We start from the raw sequence: 15,772 nt of genomic DNA, 5'->3' as shown, positions 1-15,772 counted from the left end.
GACATTACGCCACCTGGAAGCGCTCAGACACAAAAGGCCACATACTTCATGCTGCATTTCTATGGAAGGTCCAGAAGAGACAAGTCCAGAGAGACAGAAAGCAGACTGGTGGTTGCCAGGGGCTGGGGGGAGGGGGACAGAAGGGAGGACTGGCCAACGGCTGCTAAGGAGTGTGGGGTTTCTTTTTTGGGTGATGAAAATATCCTAAAATCGATTGTTGCACAACTCTGTAAATACACTTTAGTATATACCATTGAATTGTACGCTTTAAATACACAAACTGAACGGTATGCAAATTATAGCTCAATAAAGCTATTAAAAAGTGATTCACAAACCTCATTCATTCCAAACGTATCAACCGTCTACAATGCGGACCCAGGTGGTGGGGTCATAGCAGTGGACAAGAAAACGCGGTTCCTGTCCTCATGGAACTAATATTCTAGTGGACTTGATATCACACTACATCCTTGGAAAGAAAATAAAAGGCAAATGCTTGAAAGAGGAAACACTTGGAGACCATCAGAAATCCTGCAGGCTTCTAGTTCACAGCTTGAAGAGTAGCAGTCTCTGGGTCACTGAACAGACCCCTGATCACGATCTGCTCTTTCACAAAATCCACAGGGGGTGTGTCATTCACCGGGTACATTCCAGTTTGACAAACACTGATCTACACGTCGACCCATGTCGTTGTAAGCAGAAACATCGTCTACACCACCCCCGTGTCAACCCTCTACCCCCAGCAGAAACGTCATCTATACCTATCCCTATGGGACAGGGACAGGGACAGGGACATGGCAGCCCGACGGTTTGAATGGTCCCATCAGCGGGGACTCACTACTTGGAAACTTCTCCCCTCACTTCCGGGTACCCCTCACGCCCCCGCACCTGTCTCCTCTAGCTACATAACACATTCCCACAATCTGAGAGGCTTGAAACAACACGCATCTGTTATCTCACTCTCCGTGGGTCAGGAGTCTGCCTAACGACGGGTTACCCGGGTCCTTGACTCGGTGGGGCTCTCGGCAGCTTGGGGCGGCGTCCGAACGCATTCAGGCTGTAGTTCCGGCAGGTGTAGGTCCGAAGTGCGGGACTCCTGGGGGCACCCGCAGCCCCCTGCCCCGTGGCCCCCACGGACAGCGTGCAGCCAGCTGTCTCTCCCTGGAACTTCTGTCATCTCTGACCTCCAAACTCTCCTTCAGGACCCACCTGATTAGGCCAGGCCCACCCAGGATCATCTCCTTTGATTAACTGAAAGCCGACTAATCAGTGACCTAATCACAGGAGTGCTATCCCGTCATGTCCACTGATCCCACCCCCACGCGGGGGCCACACAGGGTGCAGACACCAGCGGCCAGGAGTCTCGGGGCCAGCTTAGTACCCGGCCTCCCTCAGCTGCTGCGCAGTGCCAACACCAGAGGGCGCCCTTCGCACAGTGGCGTTCCAGCGCTTTGCCAAGACCCGGCCGGCGCAGCCCGGCGGGTGGGGTTTCTCTGGCTTTTTGTCTCTCTGGCCCAATTCACTGACTCCTTCCTCGTGATCTTTCTTTCGCTAATCCAGGCCTTCTGCGTGCAAAACAGCGGCGGCTCCTTCAAACTGGCATCACATGACAGGACTATAATTATATTCGGTTTGTCTCAACAGAGATTTATCAAGTGCCTCCTCGGTGACAAAATACCTTGCTTGGCGGTTTCATCTGTTACTTATCTGGCCATTTTCTTTGCCCTCCCTTGGAAACCCTCCACTTTGTCAATATTCCACTTATAATGTAGCATTTATTAAGCGTTAGCTGGATTCCAGACCCTGAAGCAGTTTGCATAGTTTAGCTCGTTGAATCTTTTCAGCAATAGGAAGTGGTAGCATGCCGGTCTACTGATTAGAAAACTCAGGCACAGAGAAGTTAAGAAACGCCACCGAGGTCACACAGCTTTTAGGTGGGGACCAGGATTTGAAACTGGACAGTTTGGCTCTGAAGTCTGTGCGGTTAGACACTGTGCATTGTTCCCTCTCAAAGTTACCCTCTGTACCCAGCAGCGGCCACCGGGGGCCGGAGAATAGTCCGCTTTTAGCTCTTTGCTCTGCATTTTTCAGAAAAGCATCCTCTTTCTCATTTGCCTTTTAGCAGGTGTGTTATTTCACTGTCTTAAGTTAAACTCCAAGTTAATTTTAAAATTCCCTGTTTGTCAATTGAACTGCTAAAGACAGGGTTTCCGACATCGTCATTAAGGGAAATGCCTTTTTTCCCCCCCAAATTTCATTGTGTTTATTTTTGGCCATTGTTACAACCTGAGGCCCCTCTCAGCTTTTCTGTTTGCTGCTGAAATGCGTGCAGGCTTCATATAGAGCAGTTAAACCCTTTATGGAGTACCTACTGTATGCACAACGCTATACCACGTACTCCAAGCACAGAAAAGGACCTTCGAATCCTAGTGCAGAGATACACATTCCTGAACCAGAAAAGCAAATATATTCAGATGTCCCAAATAGTGTAAAGAATACTGTTTTTGCCTGGGCACTTAACTTTCTAACATCTTCTGATGTGTTCTGATCCATCTCCGTGTGTGATCCTGGGAAGCCTGTGGGTTCAAACCTCGACTCCGCTTCACGCTTACAGGTGTGGGCCTGGGCCACAGAGCCGAGATGTGAAATAGGAAAATGAGTCCACAGTTCCTTTTTTGTAATTTTGAAAGCCAGAAAACTCTAAAAACCATCAGTCCCCCGCCCGCTCCCCATCAGGTCAGCAGACATTCATTGGCCAGCAAAGCCCAAGCTGAACCGACATGAAGTTTATTTAAGGCCTTTATTCAGCTCACTTGAGGTGAATATTCACACGTTTTGCTGGGAATGCCAAGGGTGATAACTGGGTGCTGCCCCAGCTCGCCCTGGAGTTCTACCTGGGCTGTTGATGTGCTGGGTGTTAGCATCCTGAAACCCACCAAGCTCTCCTCCTGAGACCCGGCTGTCCCCAGAGCTTTAGCCTCCGGCCGGTGGGGCTCAAATAGCTGGAATGTTCGGGGTGGCTGTGAGCCCTGGATGAGAAGTCACTGGAAGCACTCAGCTCACGCCTCAGTAACCCAAGTCCTGCACTTTGGACCTCCTTGCATCTGGCAGCATCTTCCACCCACGCCTGCGGGGACGGAGCCGGAGAAAATGACCCAGGACCCCCCCATCTCAGTAGCTAGAAGGGGGAGAATCCCTCATTCCTCCAAACCCGTGATTCTCCTCTCGCTTCTCAAATCCAGGTTGGCTCTCACTGTAGAGCTAAATGTGGACATGCACAGAGCAGTTTGAACCTTGACCCTTTCCTCCCAGGCTGTGAGACCCTTTGTGTAGCTCTGTTCTGGAAAGGAAAGAGGTAGGAAAAAAAAAAACAAAAAAACCCTATCGAATGACTGCAGAGAATTCGAAGCTTTCCTTTGCAGGGAAAGAATGGGACCGCGTTCTTGCTGTGTCCTGCCCCTCTGGAATGACAATTTCAAAACCTGGTTTTTCCACTGTGCTTCTTTGAAGAGGGGTTGTGTTCTAAATTAGTTTGCTAGTGGGAAACAGAGACGCTAGGCAGGAGAGTGGCTTCAAATTTTACATATATGTGTTTATCGAGGTCTTCCTATGTGCAAAGGCAGCCTGCTGGACCCCCACAGCGAAAAAGAAAAAAAAAAACAAAAACACATGAAACATGTTCTCTGTCCTCCAGGAACTTGGTGTCTGGGGGTGGATTTACAGTTTAGAAGGTGGAAGGTCTCAGGCAGCAAGCCTAAGGGGCACATCTGCTTGCGGGTGGGAACACGGGTCCTTGCAGGCTGGCGGAGGCCGCTCCGGGGAAGGTAGGGCGTTGCAGACTGGAAACGCTGGACGCAGATGGGGGGCCACGTCCAGGGGACCCCGGGGTCCGAAACCCGGACACCTTCAGGGGCCAACAGGTCAGTTAGAGACGGGGGCCGGGCGCGGAAGACTGGCAGACTGGGGCAGCTCCCTAACTGGCCAAGTACTGGTCTGCCCCAGTGCAGGCTCGTGGTTTCCTGATCTGTCCCCTCTTCTCGGGAGGAGCCAGGAATCGGAATGTCCACATGAACTGTGAAGGACTACCTGTCGGGGCGCCGGGGTGGCGCGGGGTGTTAGGCGTCCGACTCGTGGTTTGGGCTCGGGTCGTGATCTCGGGGTGGTGAGATCGAGCCCCACGTGGGGCTCCGTGCTCAGCGCAGAGTGGGCCGGAGATTCTCTCTCTCCCTCTGCCCCCCTTCCCCGCGCGCTCTCTCTAAAATAAATAAATACATCTTAAAAAAATACAAGTGTACCATATTAAAAGATACACATGTTTAAACATGATGTTATCCATACCAAACACGTTTGCAGACATCTTAGTCCATTCAGGCTGCTCTAACAAAATCCCACAGACCGTGACTTATAAACAGCAGTTATTTCTTGTGGTTCCAGAGGCTGGAAAGATCAAGGCACGAGCAGATTCGGTGTCTGGTGAGAGTCTGCTTCTGGGTTGTGGAATTCTCAGTGTGTCCTCATGTGGTGGAAGGGGCGGGGCAGGGGAGCTCTCTGGGGCCTCCTTTATAAGGGCATTAATCCCATTAACAAGCGCTCTAGTCTCATGACCCGATCACCTCCCACAGGCCCTACCTCCTAACCTTGGGGGTTAGGTTCAACGAAGGAATCTGGGGAGGGACGGGACTCAGGTAAGGCAAGCAAGACACCCAGGGCACGGAATGTGAGGACACCCCGAGAGCGAGGTCCCCTTATAGTTCGTACTCCACATGCCTCTCTTGCCTCCCCCGAGTCCTGGCCCCCTGCTCCATGGGATCCCATTTGTCATTTCGGGTCCAAAGAGAATAGCAGTGAAAACAGATTGGCAAAGCAGGGCCAGGGGTGTGGTCTTTGAACTTCACTCGGCGGGCACTGGGGAGCCACTGAAGGTTTAAGAGCAAGAAGGGAGATGGCTAGAATGTGCTGTAGAGGGAAGGCAGTGAAGAGGGTGGGCTGGCACAGGGGCAGGGCAGCAAGGCTTTCCTAACAGGCCAGGCCACAAGTAGGGAGGCAGCAACAGGAACCCAAAGGGCTTATCTTGTCGGAGGCAGTATGGTGTGAGAAGCAGGTTAGGAGCTGGGTTCTGGAATCAGATTGTCCGAGTTTAAATCCTGGATCTTGCTTATACTAGTTATGATGCTGGGCAAGCGGTTTAACCTCTCTGTCACAGTTTCTTCATCTGTAAAATGGGCTCACAGCAAGGCCCACCTACCTCTCAGGGTGTGGTGGAGATTCAGTGGGGCCATCTCTGTGAACAGTGCCTCAGGACACAGTAGCCGCGAGGACTGTTGTAGACACGGAGGGACCCTAGGGTCACCAGCGCCCACATAGTTAAGCAAGCACTGGAATAGGACAGATTAGAATCACTTGGGGGGATCTTTTAAATGTCCCCAAACCAAAGCCACACCCCAGACCAATTAAATCACAATCTCTGGGGTGGGGACTGGGCATCAGTATTTTCTGGAACCTTCCCAGGAGTTTCCAATGTGCAGCCAAGCTTGGGAAACATTGCTAATCTAGAACCTTGTATGCCTGAGGCCTGAACTGGGAGAATTGACCTTGAAAAGACACAAACAGGCAACCATTTTGTAGCTGGAGGTGAAGCCAGATGGGGGGGGGTGGCAGGGTGTGTGACCCTGGGGCCCAGCTAAGGGACTCCTACTATGGCTCCAGGGGGCCTCGCCGGCCTGGCGGCCACTGGTACCCCCACCCCCCAGGCTGGGAGAGAGCCCGCTGCCTGCACCCGCGGAGGACTCCCAAGCAGGAGACCAGAGGCGCAGCTCTGAGCCGGGCTTGGGCGCCAGAGGGAGCTCGTGGGGACACGCCACGGCTCCATCCCTACAGCTGGTTCAAACTGGTTTGGGCAGGGTGCGGCCCTGGCAGGCTGCATGCCAGGCCTCAGGCTTGCTGCGTGCCCCTGGGTCTCCCCAAGAGCTGGGGACCAGGGGCAGGGTGCTGGGGCACAGCCAAGCACCACTGAGAGGCCCGGAGATTTTTACAGTCAGTCCCCTTTGCTGAAAACCATTGATGTGGCCTCCCACGGGGGTCCCCGGGTAATGCCCGCAGCAAGAGAGAGCCCCTAAATAGGGGTCATTCCCAGACTTTGGCGAGCATCAGAATCAACTGCAAAGCTGTTAAGAGGCAAATGCCTATAGCTCCCCAGAGATTCTGATTCAGAAAGTTGGGGGAGGGCTCCGGGCATCTGTATTTTTAGCAAAATGTTTCTAAGGCATAATCACACATTTAGGGGAAAGAAAAAAAATCCTGACAGCAAAATGACTGTTGGCTAGCCAACTCAGCCCAGGGTAGAAATCACTGAGAGGCTGGTGAAGAGCACAGATCCTTCCCCAGATATCCCATCTCCGGGGCAAGGGGGTCTGAGCAATCTGCACTTTCAGGTAATATCCCAGGCCTTTTATTTGCCTTGCTTTTAATGAGTCACTTTGGGCATTCAATAGGTTTAACTCTGACAGCAAACATCAGCAGAAGAAAGAAAACGTTACAAATATAATCGAAACCCCGTTCATAAGCCTTCTCCATCCCCTCCCCCCACCACTTTCCTGCATGTGGCCTGCACGTTTCCCAGGCGCCGCATTATACGTGTTCTCCATATGGTTGTATCCATACACAATCTACCGTGCGGTTTTGCATGTTTTTAAAAACTTTATGTTAATGGCAGCGTGCCCTACGGAGCCTTCTGCAACTTGTCTTTTTTTTTTTTTTTTTCTTTCTTCTTAGCATTATGTTTGTGAGTCTCATCCACCAGGGGAAGTTTGCTGAAGTCATCTGAAGTCAGTTCTGGGCTTTTCTGAGAGAGGGTCCCAGCCCACCTGCAGGGGTGAGGGTCTGGGCTTGGTTCCTGGGTGTCTGTGTGATGAGAGGCAGGGCTCTGAGCATCAGGAAAACCACGACGGTAATGAACGGCCAAATTCAGGTTCCGTTGAGTTCCTATCAAGTCCTTTAACGAACCACCTGTGGCCCAAATCTTTGCCAAGATTTTTCCAGAAAGCGACCCTGACCTGAGGGCCCGAATGTTTGGGCAGAGATATGGAGAAATGGGCGGGAAGCAGATGTGGAAGTGGGAATTGTACAAATCGTACGCTGACAGCTCACCCACAAGACGGATCGAGCATGTGCTTACGTCCCCTACCTAGGGTTGTCAGATAAACTCTGCATTTAGATTTAACCGGGGGCCGGGCGGGGAGGGGGGCGAGGGGAGGGGAGCGAGGAACGAGGGGCGTGGCGTATATTTATTTACAACCCTAAGCCCAGCCTGATTTTGCTCCACGAATGCAACATAAAAAAAAAAGGACGTCATAGGAAAAATTAGAACTCTGGACTTCCCTATACCTCTTCACCATTTTTAGGATTTTCCTCATTCGGATTTCCTCATTGGGTCTACACAAACCTCCCAGGGGTGTGTGTGTATGCGGGGTAGGTGGGTCAAACTTAGAGCATTTACGAATTCCCTGGGCGGGTTATTTTAAAAGCTGCTCCTGGGAGGAAAAGGACCACTACACCCGGTTTCCCTAATTCCCAGGACTCTCCGCCTGGCGCAAACAAGATGCTGGAATTAGGGCGGCCTTGGGGGCGGGCGCTTTGGTCTTTAAATGAAAGGATCCCCTGGACGGCCGTTCTCTATCCTGGATGCTGGAATCACCCGCGGAGCTTTAAAACCTACTGATGCCCAAGCCCCACCCCCGGGATTCCGGCTGAATCGGCCGGGGTGAGGCCTGGCTTCCGGGCTTTTGAAAGCTCCCCGGGGCTTTCTAAAGTGCTGTGGGGGCTGGGAACTGTGGCTCCGCCCGGATTCCAACAAAAAGGGGTGGTCTATACTGGCGGTTCTCAAACTCGGCTGTATGTTGGCATCACCAGGCGAACTTCAGAAAATACTGGTGCCCAGGTCCCAACCCTAGAGACTGTGTGTGAGCGGGACTTTGGAGGGTTTAAGGGTCCCAGGTGATTGCAATCTGCAGGCGGGTTCGAGAAGCTTTGCTTTACCAGGTGCTGCGAGGGCCGGGCGCAGTGAGCGCCGCGTGCCACTGGGTGGCGCTGCCCACTCGGCCCGGCGTTCGGGGAGGCGCGCGGGGCCGCGGCCGGGTGCGCACCTGCCCCGCCTCCTCCAGGCGGGCCACGGGGCATGCAGCCCGTCGGGGGCGGGGCTCCGAGGCCGGGATGCGGCCCCGGGTTCCCCGGCAGCCTCCGCCAGCTGGACCCCGTCGCGCTCCTGATGCTGCTCGTGGACGCCGACCGGCCGGAGCCCGTGCGCAGCGGGGCGCGCGAGCTCGCGCTCTTCCTGACCCCCGAGCCCGGGGCCGAGGTAGGGGACGGGGGATGGCAGTAGGGGAAGCCGGGTCTCGGGGTTGGAGGGTCTGGGCCCTCGCACGCCGGGGCAGGAAAGGGTGGGTGCGGCCTCCGGAGCGCCGGGACCCGAATCCTTGGCGTCCGCGCCGCATCCTCTCGCACCCGGCGCAGGGGCCCGAGGGCCGCCTCCTTTGCGGAGAGGTGATGCCTGGCGCCACCCCGAGATCCGCGGCAGGTCGCGCCGCTCCCTCCTCCAGCCGACAAGGCCCCCGGGGACCCAGACTCGCGTCGCATCCCGACCAGGGCCCCCAGCATCGGCGGGGACGGGGGAGCGAGGCGCGCTCGGAGCTGCTGCCCTTTGCCAGGCGAGGCCCTGGGGAGGCCGGCCCCGGATCCTGCCCCCGGCCGGGCGCTCAGCCCTCTCGGCTCCGAGCCGGGTGCAGAGGCCCGGGAGGAGGCGGGCAGGCTGCGTCTGTGCGGGGAAGCCCCGGGCCTTGGTCCTGCTGTTGCTAAGAGGGAAAATACCTCGTCTCTATCTGTACTTTCTATTTTAAAAGCACAGAATAAAAAGTGGATCTGAAACTAGGCCCTTCATCTTCCAGCTGAAGCCAGTCTGTTAACAGTGCCGTGAAAAAAGTTATTTATCCAAGTCCGCCAGGAGTTATTTAAGGCTTGAATTCAACTCATTCTCTTTTTAAATCTCAAAAGCAGGACGGAAGTACAGCCAATAAAGGGTAAGCACCCTCTCCTTTTTCTCTGCGTCCCCAACTCCAGTCCCCAGAGATAACCATCACCAACAGTGTGGTGTACCTCATCCCAGACACTTAAAAAATGCATTTACAAACGTGGGTAGGCATATATATTAATAATACTGTGTGTTATTTTTTGTCAAACCCAACTTGATACTGTAATACTGTTCTGCAATTTGCTTTTTTCCACTCAAAATAGCATGGACAAATGGGGAGTGACTGCTAATGATGAGGTACAGGGCTTTTCAGGGTGATGAAAATGTTCTGGAATTAGTGGTGATGGTTGCACAACTTTGTGAATATACTGCAAACCACAGAACTGTACACTTCTAAAGGGTGAATTTTATGATACGTGAATTACATCTCAATTTTACAAAATAGCGTGGACATATTTTCATGTCAGAATGTATCCATGAGAGCTGTCCAATAGAAATATAATCTGAGCCACAAATATGAGCCATTCATGTAATTTGAAATGTTCTGGGAGCCACATAAAAAAGGAAAAAGAAACAGGTGAAATTAGTCTCAATATACTTAAAGTAACAGTGCCTCCAAAATGTCAATCGTTTTAACATGTAATCAATGTAAAAAAAATTTTAACGAGATTTTTACTTTTATTTTGGTACTAGGTTTTCAAAATCAGGCTTTTTACTTTTTTATTTTTGAAAGCGAGAGAGAGAGAGAGAGAGAGAGAGAGATGGGGAGGGGGAAGGGCAGAGGGCGACGGAGAGAGAATCTTAAGTAGATTCCACTCCCAGCCCAGAGCCCGTCCTGGGGCTTGATCTCACGATCCCAAGATCATGACCTGAGCTGAAATCAAGAGTTGGACACTTAACCGACTGAGCCACTCAGGCAGCCCCAAATCAAGCTTTTATATTGAACCAGCCACATTCTAAGTGTTCAATAGTCCTGTGAGGCTGGTGGCTTCCGTGTGGGAGAGCGCAGGTCTCTATCGTTCTTTGTCTTCCTAGTATCCCACAAAGAAGTAACAATTACTCCTGTTTCCTGGGCACATACTATGTGCTAGCAGTGTCCCAAACCCTGTTCCCACCGACCCAGTGACCAGGAGGTTTTTAGGTCGATTTTACAGCTGAGGAAACGGAGGCCCTCACAGGATCAGTGCCATCCGCTGGAGGGACTGTAACTTATGACCTCTGCCCCCAGGGACGGGCGTTCGGGTTGTCTACAGTTTTTCACTGGTTCAAGGAATGTGAGTGTCTTTCTCGTTCCTTCTCTCCCTTGCTCTCAGCAGAGAGATGTCATTGTGCCCAGCGGCTGAACCTCAGCTTCATTTTGTCTCTATTAGGGGCAGCCTTCAAGAGAAACTGCGTGTATTAACTTCATTTTCTCACTCAGGGCTCTCTTTAACTCAGAGACGGGCTGGCTCACACTCATTTGTGAGGGATGTAATGAAGAGCCCAGCTCCCTGTAGCTCGGTGCAGCAATAAACCCACTTAGAGCGCTGTCTGAAGTTTATTTACCAGAAGAAGCAGAAACTGCTGGAGCAGAGTCACTTGCAACCTCTACTTAAAGATTAATTCATTAGTGGGTCCCCACACTGAGGCTGTTTGCAGCTGGGTCAATGAGCTGGAAAAGGGAGATCTGGTTTGGGAACAGGCCTGGGCAGCTGGGCCCTTCTCCCGGGGCCACTTCTGGCTTTTAAATGGATCCCAGACCAGCCGACTCCAGTCCTAGGGGTGTCCTGGGGTTCCCAGTGAATGGGCCTGCTGCATGCAACACCTTGAACCTCCACTACGTACGTGCCAGGAGCTGGGGACAGCAGTGAAACATGCAGGGGCCCTGCTCTCAGGACACCATTGGACCACAGACACATCACCCACAAAAGCTCTAGATGGTGATGCGGTGGTGTGGTAGAGGGTATCAGTGTGAGTCAGCAAGACAGGGGGCGGGCAAGGTCTCTCCAGGGAAGCGGAGACCTGAGTGGTAGCCACTGAAGAATGTGCAAGAAAGAGGAAGCCCAGGGACCTGACTTTTTTTGGGGTGCAGTCAGGGAGGGCTTCCTTGAGGCGGCAGCATTTTAGGTTGAGCCCTAAAGTGTGAATGAGACCTGGCCAGGCTAGGAGGAGAAAAATTACCCAGGCAGAGGGAACAAAACCTGCAAAGGCCCTGGGGTGGGACGAAGCAGGGTGCCCTTCAGGATAGAAGAACAGCAGGTGGGAGGGGGAGCCATGGGAGGTGTGGCTAGCGAGGAGGGCAGAAGCCGTGCCCAGGACTGCAGTCTGTCTCCCAGGATCCAGGCGCTGCTGCAGGGTTGCATGCGACATCGGCGGGCAGGTGAGTGTTCTACTGTTTCCGGTGCCTTTAGGGTATTCTGTTCAACCAGTTTTTTGTGTGTTTTACTTTCTCTCTTTTTCTGGTTTGAACTTCCTCTTTCAGGAGGAGTTTCAGGGCAGTCTCCAGATGGCAGAGAGAGAGAGAGAGACGTTTGCCTCTTGGGTGCGCTCTGATTTATGGGGGCAGGTCGCTCAGGGCGCTCCCGAATGGCTGAGCGCTGATACCCACCCACGGGTGAATTCCTGGCCAGGCTCTTTCAAAATCCTATTTGGTTCCTCTGCTGGGACACAGGACAGGCTTGTGAGGTTCATGGCCTGGATGGAAGGAAGTCAAGTCAGCACTTTCTCAGGCCCAGGGTCTCTGCTTGAGTGAGCAGAGGATGATGGCAGAGAAAACACCTGGGTCTATTTTTTTTTTAAGATTTTATTTATTTATTTGACAGAGAGAGAGAGTTAGTGAGAGCAGGAACACAAGCAGGGGAGTGGGAGAGGGAGAAGCAGGCTGCCCGCCGAGCAGGGAGCCCGACACAGGGCTCGATCCCAGGACCCTGGGATCATGACCCGAGCCGAAGGTAGACGCCCAACGACGGAGCCACCCAGGCGCCCCAACACCTGGGTCTTTTAACTGCATGTGGACTAGATCAGCGGTTGCAAACTGGTGGCCCCCAGTGCTGAATCTGGCACTCTGATGTGATTGGATCTGTCAACGTAGGGTTTCTTAAATGGAGGATTCTCATGAAAAACTCTGAGTTTCTGGTTTATTTAAAATATTAGGCAGTCTATTGTTTTGTTTTGTTTTTAAGTAAGCTCTATGCCCAATGTGGGGCTTGAACCCACCACCCCAAGTTAAGAGTCACCTGCTCCACCAACCGAGCCAGCCAGGCGCCCCTCAGTCAGCAGAGCAGGTGACTCTTGATCTCAAGGTCATGAGCTCAAGCCCCACGTTGGGCGTAGAGTCTACTTAAAAAAATGAAATAAAACATTAGCCGGTCTGGTAGGTCTGTGTCCCTGTTTGCCACAGTCCGCACTCCTCCCTGTTGTCTTCCCAGTACCAAAGCTAGCATCAGTTACCATTTACTTTTGTGCTTGAACTTTTGATTTTTCTGTCGTCTTGTAGGGGAAAAAATAGAACGACTTCTCCAAACCATGTGTTTGGACTAAAGTAGGAAAACAAACTAGCCAAAGATGCCCTGGAGTTTCATGAAAAAAGACATCAAAGAGGCTGTTTCTTTGTGAAAGCAAAGGATACTCTATTATGTCCATCCTGCAAACACCATGTGCTTATGCCCACCCCCCCCAACATGTGTCCTGCCCTTGTGACCTACTGGTCCACTTTCCGAGTTCAAGTGGGGGATGTTCAGATGCCCTGTCTCCAGATGTAGTTCTGTGTTCATTTATTCCTCAGATCTTCATGGTGAGCCCGCTGTGTGCCAGGCACTGTGCTGGGTGGGGTACCAGGGAGAGGCCTGCAAGGCCGAGGGGGTGCCTGCCCTCAAGGACTGGTGTTGCAGAGAGGGAGGTGAGCAGACAGTCATGATCAAACAGAGTCATTAAATGGTGCTCAGTGCCATGAAGGAGACAGTGGAGGGACGATGACAGACGCACAGGGAGGCTTGGAGGGAACCACCAGGCAAACCTCCAGCAGCGCGTGCATGGCCGAGGGGCAAACGTGAGGAACGGGGAGTGGGTGGACCTCGGCGGCCAAGGGCGAGAGTGGGCAGGGCGAGACCAGGGCCTAGGGCCAGGGGGAGGGCTCTGGATTCGATCCTAGGGTCCTGGCCCTGAGCAGGGGTGCGCTGGCCCTCAGCAGGGGAAAGCCGTGATCGGGTTCCTGGCCTCACGGCTGCAGGGCTGAAATGTGTTTGCAGAGGCTGGAGCGGGAGCAGGGGAACCACAGATGCGGTCGTCCAAGGGCACGTGGCCTGAGCTGGCCATGTTCCCTGAATCAGAACCTTTGGAGGTGTGAGGGGCCAAGGCCAAGGTGGGTACTTGAAGGGGGCACCCTCTCTCAGAAGGAAGTTCCTGTCTTTCTACCCAGTGGAAGGGGTCATCCCTGGGTCTGGACATCCTGCGGAGGGAGTCAGCTCTGGGTGGCAGCGCCCGGCTCCAGGGGAGAAAGGCGAGGTGCACGGAGGTGTGCGTGGTGTATACAACAACGTAAACAGCAAAAAACCCACACCTATTTCATGCATCTAGAAATAGAAGATGAAGTCAAAGCAGTCTCCAGGGGTGGGGCAGGGCATAGCCAAGGTCGAGAGCGCCGATATAGGGCATGGTACCCAAACTTTGCGGAAGGTTGGAGTCATCTGGGGATCTTCAAAAAAATCATTCTGGTGCTTGCCACGTGTACCACCCCCAGCAGCCCCCCCAAACCCCAGGTAGTCTGATTTCACTGGTATCAGTGCCACCTGGACACTGGCATTCTGAAAACTCTCCAGCAGGGTTTTAAGCCTGGAGTGACCTAGACTGATGGGTGTGTTGGAAAATCTGTGTGGTTGCTGATTATGGGGGGCCACCTGTGAACAAGGCCCAGGGCTGGGGGGCTGGGCTGGTAAACACTCCCCTGGGGATTCTGATGGCCAGCCTGTTTCCAGCGGCAGCGCCACGAGGGGGCCCGTCTGTCCTGCCTGCTGCTTTGTCCACAGCACCGAGTGACTTGGTCCATATCAGTTAAAGAAACATCCTTTATGGCTATGTGGACCGCCCCCCCCAATCCTGCTCCTGCCCAGGCCTCGTGGTGGGGCAGGGGGGTGGGGCGCGGGCTCTGAAGCCACTCGGCCTGAGGTTGGACCTCGGCCCTGTGCTCAGTGCCCCTCTGCGCCTCGAAGGCTCATCTCATATGGCGGTTGGGGGTTTGGATGAGCGAATCCACAGGCGATGTGTGGCATGGGGTCTGGCCCGTGGTCAGCAGGCTGAGCACATCAGCTGCAGTTGTTCATTCACTCATTCTACAGGTGTTGGTCGAGCAGGTGCTGGGTGCAGACACCTTCCCAGGTGCTGGGAGGGAGAATACGTGAGAGATACTTTTGTCCTTAGGGACAGCAGGTGTGGGGGTTGATGCACAATAATTGTTCGATACAGTGTTGGGCAGTGGGAATTTCGGCCCTTTCGAGCGCTCCCCTGGTGCTAAAGATCGTGAGTTTTCACTCACCAGCACGGCCTCGTGGAGGCCTGGAAACCCGGTGTTCACTCTTTGCCCTGCATACGTGATTCCAGTTTTGGGTTTGCAAAACAAGGTTGCTGAGCCCATGGTCTGCATGAGCCACAAGTTTGCCTAAAGCTGCCTTGGGTTCTGAATCATTCCTTGGTGCAAGTGTGACGGAAATGTGGCCTCAGTGTTCTTTTCAAGTGAACTGGAGTTCGTTTTGCTCTTAAAATAAGTTTTGTTTTAAAAAATAAAACGTGGGGCGCCTGGGTGGCTCAGTCGCTAAGCCTTTGGCTCAGGTCATGATCCCAGGGTCCTGGGATCGAGCCCTGCATGGGGCTCCCTGCTCGGCGGGAAGCCTGCTTCTCCCTCTCCCACTCCCCCTGCTTGTGTTCCTTCTCTCACTGTGTCCCTCTCTGTCAAATAAATAAAATCTTTAAAAAAAAAAAAGTAAAAATAAAAAAAATAAAACATGTCTGCATACATCACAAAATTCCAAGGTCCCAGTGGCCAAGGAGTGGTTAGGGAGCTTCCTCCCACCCAGTTCCCCCGCCCCTTGCTGCTCGAGCGGAGGCCACCGCTGTTCCTGTCCGTGTCCCCTTCCCGCAGGCATCACAGGTCCTTCCCCAGCCCACCTGTAGCCTTCCATTGGTGTATCCTGCTTCTTTCACTCAGTATGTCTTGGAGATCTTCCCATATGAGCACATAGAGAGCTGCCCGATTATTTTTAGCTGCTCAACAGAATTGCATTGTCTGGATTTCAGTTCAGGCAGCCATTTCTCTACTGATGGATGATTAGGTTACGTGGATTCTTTACTCCCACAAAACCTGTTGCAAGAGGAGCTCTGTCCACACATCATTTTGCGTTTGTGCAAATATGACTGTCAGATAAATACCTCGTGGGGGAATTCCTGGGTCCAACGGTACCTGCATTCTAAATTTTGGTTGCTGTTGCCAAATAAACCCTTTTAGAAACCAGGGTCAGGGCAAGCGTGGTAGAGTGGCTCAAACCTTGAGGTCAAGGGTCCCTCAAGGCCTGGATGGGAACTCTTTTTTTTTTTTTTTAAGATTTTATTTACTTATTTGACAGAGAGACAGCGAGAGAGGGAACACAAGCAGGGGGAGTGGGAGAGGGAGAAGCAGGCTTCCCGCCGAGCAGGGAGCCTGATGCGGGGCTCGATCCCAGGAACTGGAATCATGACCTGAGCCGAAGGCAGACGCTTAACGACTGAGCCACCCAGGTGCCCCTG

The 15,772-nt window shown here is 53.0% G+C and overlaps 1 protein-coding gene across 5 annotated transcripts in view; it reads left to right on the top strand.

Annotated features, from left to right (window-relative positions):
- The first annotated feature begins 7,826 nt into the window (after positions 1-7,826).
- The window catches only part of BCAS4 (breast carcinoma amplified sequence 4), an 84,452-nt gene continuing 76,506 nt past the window's right edge, over positions 7,827-15,772 (top strand). Inside the window, exon 1 of one of the 5 annotated variants that reach the window (XM_081832595.1) lies at positions 7,827-8,350. In XM_081832595.1, coding sequence (XP_081688721.1) covers positions 8,171-8,350 — 180 coding nt within the window. In that variant the 5' untranslated portion in view covers positions 7,827-8,170. The remainder of the gene's footprint in view (positions 8,351-15,772) is intronic. The other 4 variants (XM_081832592.1, XM_081832593.1, XM_081832594.1 and 1 more) reach the window with 4 other exon arrangements.

The sequence above is a fragment of the Leptonychotes weddellii genome, chromosome 10, assembly GCF_054177405.1.
Source record: "Leptonychotes weddellii isolate Sample4059 chromosome 10, ASM5417740v2, whole genome shotgun sequence".
NCBI lineage: Eukaryota > Metazoa > Chordata > Mammalia > Carnivora > Phocidae > Leptonychotes > Leptonychotes weddellii.
This window is presented reverse-complemented; position numbering and strand designations above follow the sequence as displayed.